This window comes from Gopherus evgoodei, chromosome 10 (genome assembly GCF_007399415.2).
Source record: "Gopherus evgoodei ecotype Sinaloan lineage chromosome 10, rGopEvg1_v1.p, whole genome shotgun sequence".
Lineage (NCBI taxonomy): Eukaryota > Metazoa > Chordata > Testudines > Testudinidae > Gopherus > Gopherus evgoodei.
In genome coordinates, this window is record NC_044331.1 from 86,376,860 (window position 1) to 86,400,412 (window position 23,553).

The 23,553-nt window shown below is 41.2% G+C and overlaps 1 protein-coding gene across 8 annotated transcripts in view; it reads left to right on the plus strand.

Annotated features, from left to right (window-relative positions):
- The window catches only part of UNKL (unk like zinc finger), a 132,367-nt gene that overhangs the window by 16,734 nt on the left and 92,080 nt on the right, over window positions 1-23,553 (plus strand). For all 8 annotated transcript variants that reach the window (XM_030577747.1, XM_030577748.1, XM_030577749.1 and 5 more), the window contains exons 4-6: window positions 9,317-9,450; window positions 18,720-18,855; window positions 20,042-20,159. In XM_030577747.1, coding sequence (XP_030433607.1) covers window positions 9,317-9,450; window positions 18,720-18,855; window positions 20,042-20,159 — 388 coding nt within the window. The remainder of the gene's footprint in view (window positions 1-9,316; window positions 9,451-18,719; window positions 18,856-20,041; window positions 20,160-23,553) is intronic.

Below are 23,553 nucleotides of genomic sequence, written 5' to 3' on the forward strand. Positions count from 1 at the left end.
TAGCTTTATGGATTTTTATGTGGTGCTTCTCCCATATATAAGATATGGAATGGGAGAAAGCACCAGAGGTGCTTGAGGGGAAATTGTACTAATGGGTGTAAAAGCTGACATATTAGATAAAATGGAGATGTGTGTGGCAGGGTGGATACAAATTATATGTATTTCGTAAATTAAAAAAATCAGATTTTCTATTTTAAATAAAATACAGGGTTATTAAAAAATATTTAAAATTGTGTTTGAAATTGTCAATTTATGTTAAGGCCTGACTTTCTTATAATCGATTAAATCACATAAATAGAAAAATCTTAAGCAGTACGTACATGTTTGCTGCCAAGTTTTAAAGAAAGTCAAACTGCCTAACTGGTGAAAGTCACTGGCTAAGCACCTGGAACCAGCATTTGTTGAAGTGCTAAATCAGCTTTTGACAGCAGTTACCTCTTCTGCAGGTGCAGCAATAATGTTTTCTTCATTTCAGTTTATTCGGCAAGTTCATTCAAAGTTAAGAAACCAATTGGGAGTTGAAAAAGCAGGAAATCTTGTTTCTCTCTTCTAATCTCTGAATAAAAATTAGGTGTGAGAGGATGAGAGCTATTAGTTCCAAAATCTTGAAGGACATAGTAACCAGAAACAATGAGCTCCATTTACTAACTACATATAATTCTCTTTGTTTAATTAATCAATTAGTTTTAAATACAAAACATACTTTAATACATTTTTGATAATATTTTCCTCTCATATATCCAGCACATGTAGGATAGTTTAATTTAATTTTTTTTTAACTGCTGTGATTTTTTATTTTGAATTGAATTTGAATTTCCTTCCAAATAGAGTTTTTGATACAAATCACAAGTGCAAAATTTAATCATTTAGTAAATAAGAAATGCATCATTCTCCATTTTCTAACATAATGAAAAATATATAAATTAAGAATCTGGAAAAATGTAAATTAAGAACATATGAACAGCCATTCTGGGTCAGACCAAAGATCCATTTAGCCCAGTATTCTGTCTTCTGACAGTGACCAATGCCAGATGCCTCAGAGGGAATGAACAGAACAGGTAATCATCAAGTGATTAAACAATATAATTCCTTAAATGTGTATAAATATAATATATTCTCCTGGTTAGCAAAAAGAAGCATCAAATTTGGTGTAAAGGCTATATTTAGTTGCAAATCAACATGTTTTAAATGTCCCCAACCAGTGAGAAGCAGCCTTTCTTTAAGAAAATAACTAAGAAGTACCAACGAAATTTAAACTGATCCGTCCTAGTGAGTGGATGGTAATATATTAGAGTTGATAGGCAGGGCATATCTAAGGTATAAAGAGCCTTTAAAGGTAAAGACAAGAAACTTGGTTTTGGGATGGAGGACAGGGAGCTAGTGGATGGATGCAAAGAGAAGGATGATGTAATCAGTGCATTAAGAAAAGATGATGATCTTGTAGCAGCAGTGTGTTCAATATGCCTGCCAGGGACAAGATTGAGTTCATCAAGGCCAGAAACAGGAAGCTGAAATAGTTAAGATGAGAGATGAGTTTTGTCTGTGTGGACTGAGAGGAAAGATCTGATTTTTATAGAAGTTGCGTAGGAAGAAACAGCACGAATTAGAAATGGAGGTGTGGGTCTGAAGAGAGGATAGAATCAAAGATAACTCCTGGATCATAGTGGTAGCTGTGTTAGTCTGTATCAGCAAAAACAACAAGGAGTCCTTGTGGCACCTTAGAGACTAACAAATTTATTTGGGCATAAGCTTTCTTGGGCTAAAACACACTTCATCAGATGCATGGAGTGAAAAATACAGTAAGCAGTATATATATTACAGCACATGAAAAGATAGGAGTTGCCTTACCAAGTGGGGGGCCAGTGCTAACGAGGCCAATTCATTTAAGGTGGAAGTGGCCTATTCTCAACAGTTGACAAGAAGGTGTATCAGCAGAGGGAAAATTACTTTTTGTAGTCACCCATCCACTGCCAGTCTTTATTCAGGCCTAATTTGATGGTGTCCAGTTTGCAAATTAATTCCATTTGTGCAGTTTTTCACTGAAGTCTGTTTTTGAATTTTAGTTATTGAAGAATTGCCACTTTTAAGTCTGTTATTGAGTGTCAAGGGAGATTGAAGTGCTCTCCTACTGGTTTTTGAATGTTACAATTCTTGATCTCTGATTTATGTCCTTTTATTCTTTTGTGTAGAGCTGTCCGGTTTGACCAATGTGTGTGGCAGAGCAGCATTGTTGGCACATGATGGCATATATCTCATCGGTAGATGTGCAGGTGAACAAGCCCCTAATGGTGTGACTGATATGGTTAGGTCCTATGATGGTGTCCCTTGAATAGATATGCGGACAGAGTTGGCAACAAGGTTTGTTGCAGGGATTGGTTCCTGGGTTAGTGTTTTTGTTGTGTGGTTGCTTCAGGTGGGGGGGCTGTCTGTAAGTGAGAACTGGCCTGTCTCCCAAGATCTGTGAGAGTGAGGGATTGTCCTTCAGGATAGGTTGTAGATCCTTGATGATGGACTGGAGAGGTTTTAATTGGGGGCTGTCAATGATGGCTAGTGGCGATCTGTTACTTTCTTTGTTGAGCCTGTCTTGTAGTAGGTGACTTCTGGGTACTCTTCTGGCTCTGTCAATCTGTTTCTTCATTTCACCAGGTGGGTATTGTAGTTTTAAGAATGCTTGATAGAGATCCTGTCGGTGTTTGTCTCTGTTTGAGGGACTGGAGCAAATGCAGTTGTATCTTAGAGCTTGGCTGTAGAAAGTGGCTCATGTAATGCGATCTGGATGAAAGCCACTTCCACCTTAATTGAATTGGGCTCATTAGCACTGACACCCCCCCCCACACACACACTTGGTAAGGCAACTCCCATTTTTTCATGTGCTGTAATATATATATACTGCTTACTGTATTACTTTTCACTCCATGCATCTGATGAAGTGGGTTTTAGCCCACGAAAGCTTATGCTCAAATAAATTAGTTAGTCTCTAAGGTGCCACAAGGACTTCTCGTTGTTTTTACCTAGGTCATAGACCTGAGTCACTGAAAAATGATGACTGAGATATAGATGGGTGCAGCAACACCAAGGTCCAGACTTTTTTTAAAGATATTTAGGCGTTGCTGCTCTACATTTCACTTTCAGAGGGGAATTAGGCACTTACAAAGCAAAATTCTATTGTCAGTTAATGGGATTTAGGCCCCTGAGTGCCTAAATTACTTTTGAAAGTGAAGTGTAGGCTCATAAATTAGGCATTGCAATGCGGAGCGCAGCAATGCCTTACTACCTATAAAAATCTAGGCCCAAGTGCTTTCAGTTTTGCTCCAGAGCAGGGCTGAGTTCTGGCTTCATGACATGTGGCTTCCTACTGAACTGGAGTAAATATGAATTTAGTGTCCTCTATTACCCGGGGTTTCCCAAAGGTGGTCAGAAAATCATACAATACATGTCCCAAATATTGCCAGGAATTTGGGTCTCAGTTTTGTTTTTCTGAACTCAAGGGTCTGGCAGCAAAACCACTTATACCTCTTCCAGATTTTCTGTCTCAATATCAAGGTCATATACTTTACTCAGGTCCAAAGTCTCTACACTTGTTGGCATAGATCATCTGATTGTGGAGACCAACCTTTCTCAGGAGGGCCTGGGAGATGATTTTGCAGAGATGGAAAATGTTGTCTAGAATATCCTCTGCAGCCAGAGAGAAGATTTTTTTTCATGGGAAGCACACAGAAACATTGATTCCGGTCTCATTGCCAGTCCCAGACCTCTGAGGACACATAGTGAGATTCCAAACTTCTTGAGACACAATAAGTTCCCTTAAAATTAAATTTTCAGTGATGGCAGCATATCATGTTCCATATCATGTTCCAATATGTGGGCGTACCAGGGATTTATATAAAGGCAATATGATATTTTCTGTCTTACTATCTATCCTTTTCTGAATGATTCCCTACCTTACGTTAGGTTTTTTAACTGCTGCTGCACATTAAGTGAATGCTTTTGGAGAACTATCCAGAATGACTCCAAGATCTCTTGAGTGGTAACAGCTAATTTAGACCCCCATAATTTTATATGTATAGTTGGGATTATGTTTTCCAGTGTGCATTATTTTGCATTTATCAACATTGAATTTTGTTTGAATTTACTATTTTGTTGCCTAGTCACCCAGTTTTGAGAGACCCCTTTGTAACTCTTCGCAGTCTGCTTTGCTCTTAATTATCTTGAGTAGTTTTGTATGATCTGTAAATGTTGCCACCTCACTGTTTACCCCTTTTTCCAGATCATTTATGAATATGTTGAGCGGTACTGATCCCAGTACAGACCCATGGGAGACACCACTATTTATTTACCACTCTCCATTATGAAAACTGACCTTTTATCCCTACCCTTTGTTTCCTATCTTTTAACCTCTGTGTTTGTATGCCCTATAGTCAAGAATGTTTCTAAGTGGCCTTAGCTAATATTTTTCTAGCTGTGCATGAACTGGTATATTTGTAGGATCTTAACTTCGTCCTAACAAAGCTCTCATAGGCCTGGACTACACTACACGTTTAAACCGATTTTAGCAGCGTTAAGCCGATTTAACGCTGTACCCGTCCACACTACGAGGCCCTTTATATCGATATAAAGGGCTCTTTGAATCGCTTTCTGTACTCCTCCCCAACGAGAAGAGTAGCGCTAAAATCGGTATTACCATATTGGATTAGAGTTAGTGTGGCCGCAAATCGACGGTATTGGCCTCCGGGTGGTATCCCACAGTACACCACTGTGACTGCTCTGGACAGCAGTCTGAACTCGGATGCAGTGACCAGGTAAACAGGAAAAGCCCTGCGAACTTTTGAATTTCATTTCCTGTTTGCAGTCCCAAATCCAAAAAGAGCTCCAGCATGGACCGTACGGAAGATACTGGATCTGATCGCTGTATGGGGAGACAAATCTGTTCTATTGGAGCTCCATTACAGAAGACGAAATGCCAAAGCATTTGAAAAAAATCTCCAGGCTACACTGTGCTGCGTGACAAGCGTAATGGAAAGCCAAAGAATGGATGCTCATGAAGAGAGGGAGGGGTACTGAGGACTCCAACTATCCCACAGTCCACAGCAGTCTCCGAAAAATATTTACATTCTTGGCTGAGCTCCCAGTGCCTGTAGGTTCAAACACATTTTCCGGTGTGGTTCAGGGTATAGCTCGACAACTTACTCCCTCCCCCCCACATGAAAGAAAAGGGAAAGAAATCGTTTCTTGACTTCTTTCAATGTCACCCTATGTCTACTGAATGCTGCTGGTAGATCCGATGCTGCGGCAGTGAAGAGCAGTATCTGCTCCTCTCCCCTCCCCGGTGGCAGATGGTGCAGTAGGACTGCTAGCCGTCCTTGTCATCAGCTCGTGAGTGCTCCTGGCTGGCCTCAGGTGAGGCTGGCCGGGGGCGCCTGGGTAAAAATAGGAATGATTCCCGGTCATTCCCAGTACATGGTACGGAACGGCTGGTAACTGTCCTTATCATAGCAACTGGGGGCTGAGCTCCATCAGCCCCGTCCCTTTCTTGTGTAAAGAAACGATTCTATACTGCCTGGACTATCATAGCAGCGGGATGTTGGGCTCCTCTTCCCCGCATCGCTTAATGTCCTGCCTGGACTGTCATAGCAGCGGGAGGCTGCCTCCCCCTCATTTTATCTCACTAACAAGTCACTGTTTCTTATTCCCGCATTCTTTATAACTTCATGACACAAATGGGGGGGACACTGCCACGGTAGCCCAGGAAGGTTGGGGAGGAGGGAAGCAATGGGTGGGGTTGTTGCAGGGGCAACCCCCATGAATGGCATGCAGCTCGTCATTTCTGCGGGATCTGACATGGAGCAGCTGTGCTCCCTGATACACTGGTTCTCTAGTACACTTGCCCCATATTCTAGGCAGGACTGACTCTATTTTTAGATAGCATAAAGGAGGGATTGACTCGGGGAGTCATTCCCATTTTTACCTTTGCACCCCCGGCCGACCTCAGCCAGGGGCACCTATGATAGCAGCAGACAGTACAGAACGACAGATAGCCATCATCTCATTGCCAGTTTACAATGGCAGCAGGTGGTACAGAATGACTGATAACCGTCTCTGCTATCATGCAAAAGCAGGTGAATGCTGCTGTGTAGCGCTGCAGTATCGCCTCTGTCAGCGGCATCAGGTAGACATATGGTGACAGTATAAAAAAAAAAAAGCTGAACGGGCTCCATGGTTGCCGTCCTATGGCATCTGCCAGGGCAATCCAGGGAAAATGGGCGCGAAATGATTGTCTGCCGTTGCTTTCCCAGAGGAAGGAATGAGTGATGACATTTACCCAGAACCACCCGCGACAATGATTTTTGACCCATCAGGCACTGGGATCTCAACCCAGAATTCCAAGGGGTGGGGGAGACTGTGGGAACTATGGGATAGCTACGAAATAGCTACCCACAGTGCAACGCTCCGGAAATCGACGCTAGCCTCTGCCCATGGACGCACACCACCGAATTAATGTGCATAGTGTGGCCGCGTGCACTCGACTTTATACAATCTGTCTTACAAAACCGGTTTATGTAAAATCGGAATAATCCCGTAGTGTAGACGTACCCATCGTCTCCAAATGAGACTCTGGGAGAGAATTACTTCTGTGGCTTGTCTAGTGCTGATGGGCCTTGTGGTGATAACATTAGCCAAAAAAGTAAGCAAGTTCCAGGCTTTAATTGTTGTATCTGAAGAAGTGGGGTTTTTTTACCCACGAAATTTTATGCCCAAATAAATCATTAAGGTACCACCGGACTCCTTGTTTTTGTGGATGCAGACTAACACGGCTGCTCCTGTGTTATTTGTTATACAGCCTTTGATTATTTTTATTATTTGTTACAAGAGCACCTAGAGTCTCTGATCAAGATTGAGGCATTATTGTACTATGAACAAGTAATGAGAAAGTTCAAACCCTGAAGATTTACCAGTATAAACAGAGGAGAGACAAAGGGAAGAAGATGAGGAGGACATCTTCATCCCAAATTAATTGTTAAAATGGCCTTTGATTTTCATCTGAATCACATCCTCAGTTTACTTCTCTTCCCCAAACTCTTTTAGTATAAAGGGAGGTCAATTTAAATATAATAGATGCTATGAAGGACCTTGACTATGGCCTTAAAAGAACAAAATTATTCCGTAAAATATACTAGATTTGTAGTTTATAGTGATAGTTAGGATCCAAACTGTTTCCACAACACCTTTCAAAGCAGATCAAACCTCTATAGAAACATGCCATGAGATCCAGTCCCTGAAGATGTCAGAGTGCATTTATTAGATCCAAGATGGCTTGAAGGCATTGCTTTGGAATGTGCCAGTTGTAGAAATATATAGAGCTGCCAGTTCCTACCTTTATGCAGGATTATCTCTTGACCTTGTCTCAATATCTGATGTTCAGTTTACAATCTATACAGTGAGTCATTTCCACCTCTCCAACGGTTTGTTATTGCTCTCAACCAAGATGAATGTCCCAAACTTGCTAATAGTGTTCTTGGATGAATTAGCAGGTGTGTTGTAAGCAAAACATGAGAAGTAATTCTTCTACTCTATTCAGCATTAATAAGGCCTCGTCTGGAGTACTGCGTCCAGTTCTGGGCAGCACATCAGAAAAGATATGGACAAATTGGAGAAGGTCCAGAGGAGAGCAACAAAAACAATTAAAGGTCTAGAAAATGTGATGTATGTGGCAATATTTTAAAAATTGGGTTTATTTAGTCTGGAGAAGAGAAGACTTAGGAATAACGTAAGTCTTCAAGTACCTAAAAGGTTGTTACAAAGAGAACAGTGATTAAATTGTTCTCCTTAGCCACTGAAGACAAGAAATAATGGGCTTAAATTGTAGCAAGGGAGATTTGGGTTAGACATTATGAAAAACTTCCTAAAGGTAGTTAAGCACTGGAACAAATTACCTAGGCAGGTTGTGGAATCTCCATCATTGGTGGTTTTAAAGAACAGATTAGACAAACACCTGTCTGGGCTGGCCTAGATAAACTTAGCCCTGCCTCAGTGCAGGGGACTGCACTAGATGACCTATTGAGGTCCCTTCCAGTCCTACATTTCTGTGATTTCTATGATGTATAACAATGATACTTGAAGGAGAAAATAGCTAGTTACTTGTAGCTGGAGTCTCTTAAGATTCACGTGGGGAGAACTGAGAATATGTGGGATGACATTTCCTCCTGATGTGACCCTGCCTGGGATATTCCACTGCTCTAGAAGAAATCTGAGCTGTGCCTTAATGGTACAAGTTTCTGCAGTGGTCTGGGCTTGATGGAATGTGACTGCACCTTCCATGAGAATGGAGATGCTTACTGATAATATAAGTAAGCTCCGCTTATAGGTGAGTAACTTTTCTTCCTTCTTTGTTGTTGTGCATACCCTTCATATCCAGTATGTGAAAACTGTTATGTGACTGAATGCCTATTTAAAAGGGCATTTAATATCTGTATTTACATTTTATGTGCTGCTTCTTCTGGCTTAGTAAGTTTTATTGCTCCCCCAGGGATTCCTTCCAAATATACTGTAGAGAACGATAAACGTAATTCTTTTTGGTGAGGTGCGCAGAAATAAAAATTGTAAATCTGTAAGCACATTAGAACAGGGCTTTTTTTGTACTTGTACACTGGGGACCCTGACCCATGATTGGGCGCCCCATTCGCTACCAGAGTACAAATAATAATAGGTAGGGTGTCATAGAAATGGTAGAGAAAGGAATTACATTTTTTCCTGTCCAAGATATGATGTGTCGATATAAGGGCCACAAAGCATGTTAACTTTTAACTGCAATATCCCATCAGAAAGTTGTATCAGCCTTGCCATTCATTATCACTGTAGGTTTCCAAATTTCTGCCATTGAAAATCTTTGTTTTGCCACATTATATTAGCTTATTTTTGTCTAAAATGATCTCTTATTTATGCTGTATTTGTATTTCTGCCATCTTTTTAATTTATTTAGTGTGTTGTTGACAGTCCTCTTTATCAGATTAAGATGTTAGATGCAGCTGTACCTCACACCAGTTATTATGGCTTTCTGCCTTGTGCCTGTCCCTTTGTTAACATATATAATTATCCTTTGTTGTGATGCTTTCACCAGCATCAGTCCATGTAACAATGCCAAGGCAAGACAATTTGAGTTTTTCAAATAAGGCTTTGTGAGGCTTGGCATGGAATCTAGACTCATGAAGTCCATGGCAAAACTCCTGCTAACTTCAATTAAGCCAGGATTTCATCCACAATTGGGAAGTTTAATGGAGATACACAGTATGGTAAAATTGTCTTCTATTCTCCATTTCAGGGAACTTCAGGCACAGGAAGCCTTACAGAATGGGCAGCTAGGAGGTGGAGAAAACATCCCTGACCTACAGCCAGGAATTTTAGCTAGCCAAGCAATGATTGAAAAAATTCTTAATGAGGATCCGAGGTGGCTGGGTAATGTTCTATATTTTGTCTTCTCATCACTGTTTCTATATCTGTCTAGACCTGTTTGGACTTTTATTGGAGAAGTTTCAAAAGTTAGTTTGAATCAAGGAGAGAGAGAGAGTGAGTGTGTGTGTGTGTGTGTGTGTGTACACAATAATATGGATGTTTGATCATGCAGTCAAGCCCATTTATATTCAAATTGCATATTGGAAATTCCTGTCTATTGCAAGTATTTCTTTTGTACCAAACCTTTTTTCATTCACTCAGTACAACTGTGGCTATTTTGAGGCAATTGATACATGTTTTCCTGTTTTAAAGTCAGTAAGACAACTATCTTGTGCCAAATGATACTGATGTCACCTGAATCTTCTTTTGATTTTTGTTTTTAGTCAACTTTTAAAGACACATCTTTTGCTTAACTTGATTGATAAACAAACAAAACAAACAAATGTTACCTGTTTTAGGCTTTGAGTGAGTTCTTTAAAATCTAATATTACTGTAAATTTAGTAATTTGACAGGTCACTTAAAATAAGCCCAATTGCTCTCGTTTTCTTTAAGCTTTTAGTCTGGTTGTGATTTTCAGTACTGGCTTCATTTGTTACATAGCCATGAATTTTTAAAATCAGCAGAACATTAGTGGTTGTACCCAAATGCTACTTTGCAACCGACAGAACACAAACTGCTGCAATACCTCAAGTCTTCAAGAGTAAAGTTTTTTGTTTCTTTGTTTTAGGTAGATTTGTAATATTTACACTATGAAAGGGGAAGACAATTATACAGGAAAGAAAGATGAGGGAAGTAGTGAGTATCTAAAGCAGAGGTCGGCAACTTTTCAGAAGTGGTGTGCTGAATCTTCATTTATTCACTCTAATATAAGGTTTCACGTGCCAGTAATACATGTTAACGTTTTTAGAAGGTCTCTTTCTGTAAGTCTATAATCTATAACTAAACTATTGTTGTATGTAAAGTAAATAAGGTTTTAAAAATGTTTAAGAAGCTTCATTTAAAATTTAATTAAAATGCAGAGCCCCCTGGACTGGTGGCCAGGACCCAGGCAGTGTGAATGCCACTGAAAATCATCTCACGTGTGCCATAGGGTGCCTGTCTCTGTTCTAAAGAATTCTATAAAATTGGGCAAGAAGAAGATGCTGAGTGGAGAGGACCACACAGTTGAGTCTATAAGGAATATGAATCCCAAGTTATAAGAAAGTAACTATATTAGTAGAGCTTTACTATAAGCCTCTTTATCAAGAAAAGGAAGTTGAGCACACTATGTTCAGTGAGATCACAGGCAGCAAAATCTAACAAAATAAGTGGAGAGAGAAGGAGGTCCAGAGATCAGGGTGCTATCATGGGATTTTCTAGAATTAAAGAAATCATCTGCAAACACTTGGAAGGTGGTAAGGTGATAGGGAATAGCCAGCATGGATTTGTAAAGAACAAATCGTGTCAAACTAATCTGATAGCATTCTTTGATAGGATAACGAGCCTTGTGGATAAGGGAGAAGCGGTGGATGTGATATACCTAGACTTTAGGTAAGGCATTTGATACGATCTCGCATGATATTCTTATAGATAAACTAGGAAAGTACAATTTAGATGGGGCTACTATAAGGTGGGTGCATAACTGGCTGGATAACCGTACTCAGAGAGTAGTTATTAATGGCTCCCAATCCAGCTGGAAAGGTATAACAAGTGGGGTTCCACATGGGTCTGTTTTGGGACCGGCTCTGTTCAATATCTTCATCAACGATTTAGATGTTGGCATAGAAAGTACGCTTATTAAGTTTGCAGATGATACCAAACTGGGAGGGATTGCAATTGCTTTGGAGGACAGGGTCAAAATTCAAAATGATCTGGACAAATTGGAGAAATGGGCTGAGGTAAACAGGATGAAGTTCAATAAAGATAAATACAAAGTGCTCCACTTAGGAAGGAACAATCAGTTTCACACATACAGAATGGGAAGAGACTGTCTAGGAAGGAGTATGGCAGAAAGAGATCTAGGGATCATAGTAGACCACAAGCTTAATATGAGTCAACAGTGTGATACTGTTGCAAAAAAAAGCAAATGTGATTCTGGGATGCATTAACAGGTATGTTGTAAACAAAACACGAGAAATCATTCTTCCGCTTTACTCTGCGCTGGTTAGGCCTCAACTGGAGTATTGTGTCCAGTTCTGGGCACCGCATTTCAAGAAAGATGTGGAGAAATTGGAGAGGGTCCAGAGAAGAGCAACGAGAATGATTAAAGGTCTTGAGAACATGACCTATGAAGGAAGGCTGAAGGAATTGGGTTTGTTTAGTTTGGAAAAGAGAAGACTGAGAGGGGACATGATAGCAGTTTTCAGGTATCTAAAAGGGTGTCATCAGGAGGAGGGAGAAAACTTGTTCACCTTAGCCTCCAATGATAGAAAAAGAAGCAATGGGCTTAAACTGCAGCAAGGGAGATTTAGGTTGGACATTAGGAAAAAGTTCCTAACTGTCAGGGTAGTTAAACACTGGAATAGATTGCCTAGGGAAGTTGTGGAATCTCCATCTCTGGAGATATTTAAGAGTAAGTTAGATAAATGTCTATTAGGGATGGTCTAGACAGTATTTGGTCCTGCCATGAGGGCAGGGGACTGGACTGGATGACCTCTCGAGGTCCCTTCCAGTCCTAGAGTCTGAGTCTATGGATTTAGTTCACTGCTCCACCCACAAACTCCCGGAGACACCTTTGGCAAGTCACTTAGTCTCTCTTTATCTCAGTTCCTGATTTGTAAATGAAGATAACAGTGCTCCCTTTAGGGCAGTTGTGATGATAAATACATTGACTGTGAAGTGCTTAGATACTATAGCATTGGGACCAAATAACTAGTTAGAATAGAGTAGACTTGAACTACCTGCATATAAACAGACGAAATAGTAAAACGGGACGAAGCTGAGAGAAAAAATTTCTCTGTACTCTGATTGTTTCAGAGCACACAAGAGGAGTGGCTGTTTTCAAATAAGTAACACTCAGGAGTTGATTCAGAAAATAACAGTAGCTAAGCTACTAAAGTAATGCTGACCACAACATAATTTTCAAGATTTTTGTTGGGAGAAATGTACCAAAAAGTGACTAAGTGACGTTAAACCTTGGAAAGGGAGATCTCAATACAATGAGGTGGTTAGTCAAAAAGACCCTAAAGTCAAACGTAAAGCAAAGTGGCATGGTTGCTACTTAAAACAAAATAATAATAGTCTCAGAAGGCATGCCCATTGGATAAAAGGGGAGCCAGGAAGACAAGGTGTAAACCGCTGTAGCAGAGTGGCAAGGTTCGAGAAGCCAAACATAATACTTCAAAATTTGAAAACTTAATCCTAGTGAAATCAATAAACAGGAATATAAATTACAGCAAGCGATATATAAGAGGAAATTAGAAGGTCTAAAATGGATTTTGAAGAACAAATAGGTAAGTGTGTAGAACAAACAAGGGGTTATTTTAAGTATATCAGAAGCAGGAACCTGCAAAATAATTAGTCTCCTGGATCACCAAGAGCTAAAGGGAGCAATTAAGGAAGATAAGAATGTTGCTTAGAGGCTAAATGACTTCTTTGGATCAGTCTTCACTTCAGAGAATTGTGGGGCCTGTACATTTATATGATTAACAGGAATATCCAAAGTTGTTGTTAATTGTTGCTAGCACAGTGTTTCAAAGGTATATTAAACCTCATGCTCCAGGGTTTAAACTAAACTAATCTCTAACTCTTTGAGTTTTGATGACACCTAATAGGGGAAGATTACCCCACACCTTGTCTGCTGCAGGGGTTCCTTCACCTTCCTGTGAAGCATCCAGTGCCGGCCATTGTTGGAGAGAGAATATTGGACTAGATGAACAGATTTTAAGGCCAGAAGGTACCATTGATTGTCTAGCCTGATCCCTGAATAATACAGGCCAAAGAACTTCACCTAGTAATTTCTGCATTTAGCCTGTAATATCTAGCTGAACTGTAGATATCTTTTAGAAAGATATCTAGTCTTGATTTTAAAGTCTTCAGATGATGGAGAATCTACCACATCCTTTGGTAAATTGTTGCAGTGCTTAATTATGCTCACTGTTAAAAAATTTGAGCATTATTTCTAGTTTGAATGTGGTTAGCTTCAGCTTCCATTAGTGGATCATGTTTTTCCTTTTTACCGTATATTAAAGAGCTGTCTACTGTCAAAAATGTATATTCATAAATACTAGTTATGAAGTGCAGAAAATAAATTGTCTTTCATCTTTCACTGTAAAGCACAATTTTTCAGATCTTGAATTGTTCTCGTAACTCTTTTTTCTGAGCCCTTCCCCATTGTTCCACATGCTTTTTGAAGTGAGGACACCAGAAGTGAATACAGTATTCCAGTAATTGTCTCACCATGGTAACAGAGGTTAAGCATGATTGATTAATATTCCTAACTTGATATTCCCCTGATTATACATTCAAGGATGATGTTTAACCTCTTAGTTACAGCATCACACTGAGAGCTCATGTTTAAGGCTACGATTTAGTCACGGATATTTTTAGTAAAAGTCATGGACAGGTCATGGGCAATAACCAAAAAATCATGGCTAGTGACTTGTCTGTGACTTTTACTAAAAATACCCCTAACTAAATCTTAGGTGCTAGGGATGGGGAGGGGTGCTCCAGCGGACACTGCTGCTCCTCCGGGCAGAGGGCAGCCCAAGGCGTCACTGCTGCTTCTGGGCTGCTGCTCTGGGGCAGCCCCCGGGCCCAGTTGCCCCAGGGCTGCCCCAGCTACTTGGGCGGCCCTGGGGTCAGCTGCTGCAGCTGTGGAAATTACGGAGGTCCTGGAAAGTCACGGAATCCGTGATTTCTGTGACCTCTGTGAAAGACTCGCAGCATTACTCATGTTCAGTTTGGATATCTACTGTGGCCTCTAAGTCTTTTTCAGCATCACAGCATTCCAGGATACAGTACTGCTCCTTATGTGACCTAAATTTTTTATTCTTAGATGTATGACCTTGCATTCGGCTGTATTTAATGCATGTTTTTTCAAAGGAGTCTGCATTACTACATGATCCATATAATTCTGTATAACTGACTAGTCCCTACCATCATTTACCATTTCACCAATTGTTGGAATTACTGTTATAGAATTAGTATAAAATATATCACTATGACATCAGCTCAACCATGAATTCCTTTATTAAATGTAAAGGCCAAATGGTATTTATACAGTTGTTTAAGCAATAAACAATTCCTGCATCCACATAATAACAGACATTCATAAGCATTTGATCAGAGTACTTAGGAAAGGAGATAACCCTTTCATACTGCTTGCTGCATCATGATCAGATGAGATCTGATAAATACTCCTCTCAAGCCTGATTCTTTTATACAGTGCAACAAATCAAAACAAAAAGTCATCATCTTATCTGGAAACCAGGTTTTGACCACTTTGGGGCTGGGTAAAATCATGACTCGTGTGGAAAAAGTAAATAAGGAAGTGTTGTTATTTACTCCTTTTTATAACACAGGAACTAGGGGTCACCAAATGAAACTAATAGGCAGCAGGTTTAAAACAAACAAAAGGAAGTATTTCTTCAGACCATGCACAGTCATCCTGGGGAACTCTTTGCCAGAGAATGTTGTGAAGGCCAACACTCTAACAGGGTTCAAGAAAGAACTAGATAAATTCATGGAAGATAGGTCCATCAGTGGCTATTAGCCAGGATTGGCAGGGATGGTGTATCTAGCCTCTCTTTGCCAGAAGCTGGGAATGGGCAACAGGGGATGGATCACTTGATGATTACCTGTTCTGTTCATTCCCTCTTTGGCACCTGTCATTGGCCACTGTCAGAAGACAGGATACTGGGCTAGATGGATCTTTGGTCTGACCCAATATGGCCATTCTTATGTTCTTATTACCCTTTTCCTGGCCTTGGGTAAAACCAGATATGGCAGTTATACCTCTTTCTTTCAGATTATTTTAAATGTATGGATCTTAAAGCTAGTTGTACCTGGCATTTTATCTTGTTACACATGTCCATATTCTAAGATAACATGGGTGTGTTAAAGGTAGCTATCAGTTTATCACAACACGCTGCTTTTTTGTTCGGTAGAACTGATTTGTTACCATGTCCTATAATTTTAGAGGCCTCGTTCCTAATAACCTTCTTTTATGTCATTAGCCACTTTCCAAATTCAGCATCCTCTCAACACTTGTTTTGCTAGACATTCCTTCTAACTTTTGAACCTATTATTTTCAAGCTCTTATTACATTTGTTAACCACCTATGTTTTGCAGAAGCTGCAAAACACATGGCTAAACTAACCTTATCCCTTCTATTCTAAAACCGTATTATACCAATTTTTGTGTCATCTTCAAATTTTACCAGTAAAATTTTATATTTCATTCCTAATCATTAATGAAGATACTGAATAGCACTGGTCCAAAACCAGTTTTCTGTATAATTCCACTAGATACATCCCCATGGGATGATAATTCCCCATTTACAATTACATTTTGAAATCCATCAGTTAACCCAGTTTTTACTCCATTTAATAAGGGTTACATTGATATTGGTATAGTGCTGATTTTTTTTATCAGAGTGGCATACTGGGCCATGTCAAACGTCTTATGGAAGTCTAAGTATATTATGTCCATTATATTAAGTATCTTATTCATCAGAGATGTGATCTCATCAGAAAGTGATGTGAAACTTGTTTGAGAAGACCTATTTTTCATAAAACAGTGGTGATAGATGTTAATTATGATGCCATCACTTAATTCTTCACTGATTGCATCCCAATTCAGTCTTTCCATAAATTTGCCCAGGATTGATAACAGACAAAGTGGTCTGTAGTTATCTGGGTCCTTTTGTTTATCCTTTTAAAATATTGGTGAAACATATAGTGTTGTTTTTCATCCAAATGCTCTGTTAATTCTCCATAGTTCCAAGAGGTATTAAAAACAATTAAAAGTTTAGAGAGTGCTTGGCCCTAGATGGACAGAGTGTGAGAGACAGTCAGGTAAGGGGCAGGTGGGAGTCCGGAAACTAGAGGTGGTCTCCAGGGAAAGCAGCAGCTAGCAGGAAGCTGTCTGTAGGGTCTTCCTGGAGGAGACTAGGGCTTTATGATCCATTGTGGTAATTCCTGTGCTTCTGTGTTCCAAAGAGGATGCATCTACTGCAAAGTGGATTCTCAGCTTTGTTTTTCAGATAGCTTCTTGGAGAAGAATCTTGGTGGCGAGGAAGGGAGGAAGTTGTGACAAATAGGGTTTGATACTAAGTTTGCTTGGCAGTATAACTAAGAAGTCATAATTTTCCTTTTTTAAATTAAAGCTTATAATATTCAGTACAAGTAATATAATACAGGAGAATTTCCACGGTAACCATAACTTTGACCTTTTAGTAGATATGAAGCATTTGCCTTAGCAGTATTTTAAAATAACTCAGAATTCTGCATGTACATAAGTTGCTGTGGAGCTGTAACTTTGAATACCCTGACTCTTAATAAATTTAAATTCTCAAATGTAATGTTACATGTCAAAGTTATTTTGGATTGAACTTCCTTGTTTTTTTAATGGTAAAAGTGAGTAATGACCTCCTCCCGCCCTCATCCTGGTCCAGCTCTGGTCCTTTCTAAATTTGAGTCAGGTAGCTTCCTTCTCCATGCTACATGGGTGTTTACAGTCTAAATCTAATAGATGTTGGGAAGTCATTAGTCTAACAAATGTAGTAAAAACCTTCACATTGTTGTAAAACAAAAGCCAATGGACATGTCCAAAAATTCATCCAGATCTAAAGGGACTATAACCAGATGACCAAAAAGCACATCTGTGTCCTAGGGATTATGTTTTAGTGTACAGGAATAAAGTAGTGTCCCTTTATATAGTTTTTGTCCTTTATGGTGCTCACTATGTTCTGTGTTTTAGAAGCTGCCAGAAACCAGTCACAGCAACATGTATGTATGTATGTATGTAGATAGGTTGGCATGTTTATATGTATTTAGCAAACATGGTTATTTGGGGCCCATCTCTGTCTGGGTGGTTTATTCACATTGTTTTTGTTGTATGAAGAGCAAAAAAGACAAAAACGTGTCTACCAGATTTTATATTTCTGCCACCATCCACTGAGAACAGTAGAGCTATTGCAACTGTTTTTTGTAATGGCAAAAATGTACTGTTCCCCCGCTCTTTGAAACTGAAAATAGCTGAACCATTTTTTTCTTTCATTTTTAAAAATAATCACTGTTGGGTGGAAAATTACTTTGGAAAAATACTTTATATATTAAGGATGTGATTGAATTGTATTGATGTAGCTTAGCATTTGTGGGCCTAATGGAAGAAATGGGATTTTGAAAGGGATATAAATGATAACAGCGAAGTTGCCAGATGCATTGGAATGGAGAGGCCATGAATAATGTATTTTCAAATGTTTAATATTGAAGAGCTTATTTTTATTTTGCTTTTAACATTTCTGAGACTGTATGAAGAATACTGGGAAAAAATAAAAATTACTTACATTGAGAGCTTCTGGACATTTTGTGTTGTGTTAGGATTCTGCTAGTATTTTATTTGTGCTTATTGTGATGGTAAAATTTGTATTCAATATAAAAATGATAAAGCTTTAGTCAGACTACCTAATAACAATAAAATCTAGGTCTCATCCTAATTGTTTGGGAATGGTGAGGTGTAAGGCTGTAATTTAGTCAGAGAGGTCACAGCAGTCACGGATTCTGTGACTTTACCAGACCTCCATGATGTCTTCTGCTTCTGCTGCAGGGTCCTGGTTCCAGCCCAGGCCTCAACTGCTATGTGCCCCTCTCATGACTTCCCAGGGCTGTGGTGGGGGCTGCAGCCAGGGCCGCACATCCCTGTCCTGAAGCTGCAGCCAGCTCTAGGGGGAGGGTCTAGAGGGGGAAGGCTGCGCCCCCTGCTGGGGCCACTGGAGCCAGGACTGTGCCTCCCTCCATGGTAGGGATGTTGGCCTGGCTGGAGCCCCCCACATTCCCCATGAGACTCTATTCCTCCCTCCTCCTTAGCCCCACCTGCGGTTATTTTTAGTAAAGTCAGGGACAGGTCACGGACTCCATGAATTTTTGTTTATTGTTCAAGATCTGTCTGTGACTTTTACTAAAAATAACCATGATAAAATCTTAGCGTTAGTAATGTGTGATTTTTATATAAAAGAAAAATGAAACTTTATTGCTTTCAAGGATTTTATTGGTACCTGGATTCATTAAAGGTATTGTAAATGAAAGGTAAAGTGTTAACATATATTTGAAATTTGTTAATCTGTTTACAGATACTAATTTTGTATTAGCTGGCTACAAGACAGAACAATGCACCAAACCCCCTAGACTCTGCCGCCAGGGTTATGCATGTCCCCATTATCACAACAGCCGAGATAGAAGACGGAATCCCAGAAAATTCAAATACAGGTGCATAAATAAATACTAAGAATATGCTTTCCTAACTATGGGTCTATCCCCATGAATCAATAGAACAGTTATTAGGGGACTTATTTTTTTGGATTACACTAACAGTGCAACTGAATATACCTAGTTTAACAGTATTAGATTTTTGTGACAAGCCCCATAAAACTATAGGAAACAAACTTCAGAATGATCGGACAGCCCTGATTAGGAAAGTAATTATAATGTGACTAAAACATCAGTCTTCCCTGAGAGGAGGTGAAACAGTTTCTGCATCTCCTCGCACCTCCTTCAGAATCTCAATTGTTCCTCCTTCAGCTGCTGTTAATAGACAAAAGGACTGCTGATAACTTCTAGATTTAGCTGATTCCTCCTGCTACAAATTCCTTTCCTCAGGCAATACTTTCATAACCAAACTTTGGTAAAAAACATACTGACATTTGACTTTTAGTATGAATTGGTGGCCTGAGAAATGTAGTTTTTCAGTTTCTGTACCCTCAGTTCAGTAGTGCAGTATTGATGGGATTGGCCTAACAATCTCATGATTGTAAGTAACCATCACAAAACATAAGAGAAATTGAATTTTGCAGAAATTAATGTTTTTTGCACATAATTTCCTTACCTGCGCAGAAATGGGCTGCAGTGCTGCTGGCTGCCACTAGGGGTTGCTGGACCCAGCAGAGCCCAGCTCGCTTATAGAAGATGCTGTGGTGGGGAGGGGGAGAGAGCCAGAGGATTCCTGGCAGCTGTAGTTCCCTGCATGCCCTGAGGGAAGGAGAGGGCGGTGCGCAGGAAACTCTGTGCAAGCCTGGGACCAAGCATCGGGCTGTTTCTCCTGCTGGATCCCTGGGCTCTGAGGGTAGGAGTTGGGTGTATGGGCTGGGGTGGGGTGGCGGTATTTAGGAAAGGGTTGGCCTTGCAGCTAGGTTGTGGGGAGGAGGGGTGCAGGTCTCTGGGCAAGGGGGGCAGAATTCCCCAGGAGTAAGCATCCTTTGACCAAAATAGCATTTGCCCAAAGAGCTCCCAAAATATTGCTGGCCCCAAAGTCTGGCTCTGGTGATAAGCTGCTGTTGCAGAAGTGGAAACAGTGGGCTTCAGCAGCTGAGATGCTACTTTGGACTTAATGGGAAAATATTTGAGTTTGCTGCTGGGGAATTAGTGCAAATACATTTTTGGATTTCATTTTTTCCAGGTCTACTCCTTGCCCCAGTGTAAAACATGCAGATGAGTGGGGTGAACCTTCTAAGTGTGAAAATGGGGATAACTGTCAGTATTGCCATTCTCGTACTGAACAGCAGTTCCATCCTGAGGTAAGAATTGAAATTGTTTTTCCCCATTGTTAAGCGTGTTAAATTGAACATGGTTTATCTTAATAATAGAAATAGACAAATGTTTCGCTTATATGAGCATATCTCATAGTACATCTAATTAGTTTTCTGATCTGTTAAAGAAGTTGCAAGATTTCTGCAACAGTTTTAAGTTGCCTTTTTTAATGTGCTAATACTAGCAATTTTATTTCTGAAGTCTGTCTGTGATCTGTCTTCAGAGCGCTGTAACTTCACGTCTTCTTAAAAGTAGATATATTTTATCCAGAGCTGTATGGAATCTGGAGAGTCGTTCATGCAGTAGTTGAATTAGGTGCAGATATTTGCTTTAAAACAGTTTGCTAGGAATATCATTTGTACAGTTACATTAGTCACCTACTAGCATCTTTTAGAACTCTAATTATGAAAGAGAATTTAACTTCATAATGTCTCCTGCAATATTTGGACATGGATCAGATTACATTTTCATATGATTTGTAATTCTCTTTGCCATGCTTCTTAACCCCAAGGTGTAAGATTTGGGTTTAAGCAATCCTTTTCACTATTCAGCCTATTTCTTGATCCTGCAGTCAAGTCATAATGGTGACTTCTGTGACATCACAATCATTTGTGGTAAACCTCTGTGGTATAATCACAGTAGCAGGAAGGTTTCATTGCAGTTGATTGGGGGAAATTGAATAGACCAATGGAAGAAGGAGAGAGAGGAAAACAAAAATTCTTTCTGTCAGTGTGGATTCCACTGTAGGTATGCATGGGTCTCATGCACATGAGCTTAGAATTTTTTTATGCCCTTGTATTCATGGCCCCAAAAGTCACAGTACGTTGACCCTCCCTTAGTTCCCTCTTACTGTTTATCTTTTCGTTCTGTGTTTGTACACCCCTAGCACATGACTGGGGCTTCTAGATGCTATGATTATATAAATAATAAAAAAAAATCTGGGGTAAAGTCCTCAAAACCCTGCTTGACTTGAAGCGGCAGAGCCATGACACTGACAGGGAAAAAAGTCTGAGATTAAACATCAGTACCAAAGTCAGCACCAATAGGTGTCTTGTTACCTATCCTGGCACCCATTGACTGACCCACTCCTCCTTGGTGCCAAGATATGTGTTTGAAGATCTACTTTCATCCTTCCTCCCAGCACCAGCCCTGGTAGCCTTATCGGAACTGCACCCAGCAGTGCTGTTTCTGAAGAAATACTTGTCCTCCCCTGGGCTATTCCTTCTTCCTTGCCTCAAGGACAGAGCACAGTCCAGAGAGAGAGAGGAGTGGTATCTTAAAGAGTTCTCCAGCACCACCTACTACCAGGCTTAGTGTGTTAGTGGGTTTTACTTGGTTAGTCATGAATGGAACTCAGCTTAGGGATGGGGCATGCCCCGGTCCCCAGGCTTTAAGCCCTGCAATCACTGCAAAAAAACGATGCCCATCAGCGATCCACATAAGTTATCTAAGGTGTCTGGGCGAGTCGCATATAAGCAACAAGTACTGTATCTGCATGTCCGTCAAACCTCAGACGAAGAAGGAGCGAGACATCCGTCTCAAAGTGCTCCTAGTGAAGGCAGCTGTAACTCCAGCACCGGAGCAATCGAGGTCCGACTGTGCCCCAAACACCGCAGCATTGGTTCGGAATGCTCCACCGGCGCTTTCGACGGACCAACGCTGATGCCCCTCTCCGGCACCTGTCAAATGGCAAATGAAGGCAGTGAGACCGGCCCAGCACTTCACCCATGACCTGGTACTGTTCACGGGCCCGACAGAGTCGATCGAGCGGAGTCGCCAGTCGTTAATTCACTGATACAAGTCACCACAAAACAGATCCTCTTGGTCGCTAAGAAGGTCTTCCTGGCGACTGACCTGCTCCAGATCCTGGTACCAGTTGAGCAGTGTGAGGCATAGATCACTGGAATGCCGTCGACAATCCACTGAATGTCACTGGTCTCCGAGGACCCACAAAAGGAACTAGTCCCGAGCAGAGAGCTCCCTATCGAGGTGCACCGATCGGCACCGCAGCAAACTGGGTTGCCTATCCACCTGTTCATGGTTGCATAAAAGCTACCACTCATTGTTGAGCTCCGACACTGGGCAGGAGTTGTTGCTGGCAGGCCAAACCCCAGCGCCGGTGGTACCCTCGACGTTGGCAGTACCTCTGACTGCTCCATGGCCCTAGGGCCAGTGGCCAGCTGCCTGGTACCTGTGGAACCCATGGGGTTTTACCCAGCCTTCCCAAGGGCTTAGGTCAGTGGCGAGTGCCTTGTACAACCCATCGGCCTTGGTATCCCACCCTCCTCCGGAAACAGATGTTCCCCAAAGGAAGAACCCCTCAGGCTCTCACGGACCCTGGGGAACAGTTGGTTGGACCACCTATGGATGTGGCAGACCCCACAGCACTGGCTTCTTCCTCATCTTCGCCAGGAGAGGCAAGGCCAACTGGGAGCTACACCTGAGATTTGTTCGGACACAAAGTTTATTCATCCTCCAGCCGCCAGTTGAGACTGGCTAGGTTTAAAGATTTGCTTCCCAAGGACATCAGGAAAGAGTTCTGGGCAATCCTCGATGAGGGCAGGATTGTGGCCAGGGTGGCCCTTCAAGCAGCCTCGGATTTGGCAGACTCCACAGCATGCATCATGGCCTCAGTCATCTCCATTGGAAGGGTGTTTTGGCTCCTTCTCTCAGGCTTATCGACGGAGGCCCAGCAGTTGATACAGGATCTTCCTTTCAATGGCCAGGCACTGTTTGCTGAGCAGACAGACAATAAATTACACGGGTTAAAGGACTCATGTACTATATTGAAAACCCTGGGGCTCTATGTCCCACATCTGGCCCATAAGCAGTTCAAGCTGCAACAGCCACAGGGTCAAGGGAGCCAACCCAGGGAGGAAACAGCTCATAAGAAGAGCAGAGGCTACAAATGTCACCAGAGCTACAGCCCTCTGCCCTCTACCCAGTCAGGCGCCATCCACAACAGACAGGGTGGCAAACAGGCATTTTGAGGGTGCCCCTGAGGGTGACCTACCAGACTGTACCCCAGATCCATCCTCCCTATGTTTATCCAACCGCCTTTCTTTTTTTCTCCCTGCATGGAGCGTGATAACTTCAGACTGCTGGGTCCTCAAAACAGTGGCCCTGGGCTATACCCTCCTGTTTCTTTCTGTCCCCTCTCCAACCTCCCCTTCCCTGTCCTTCTTCAGGGACCCTTCTCACAAAAGTCTCCTTGCGCAGGAGGTGAAGGGCCTGCTACAGCTGGGAGCAGTGGAAGGTTCCTCGTGAATACGGGAACAAGAGGTTCTATTCCCGGTACTTTCTAATCCCAAAGGCCAAAGGCAGTCTAAGACCCATACTGAACCTGCGAGATCTCAACAGATACCTAAAGACGTTGAAGTT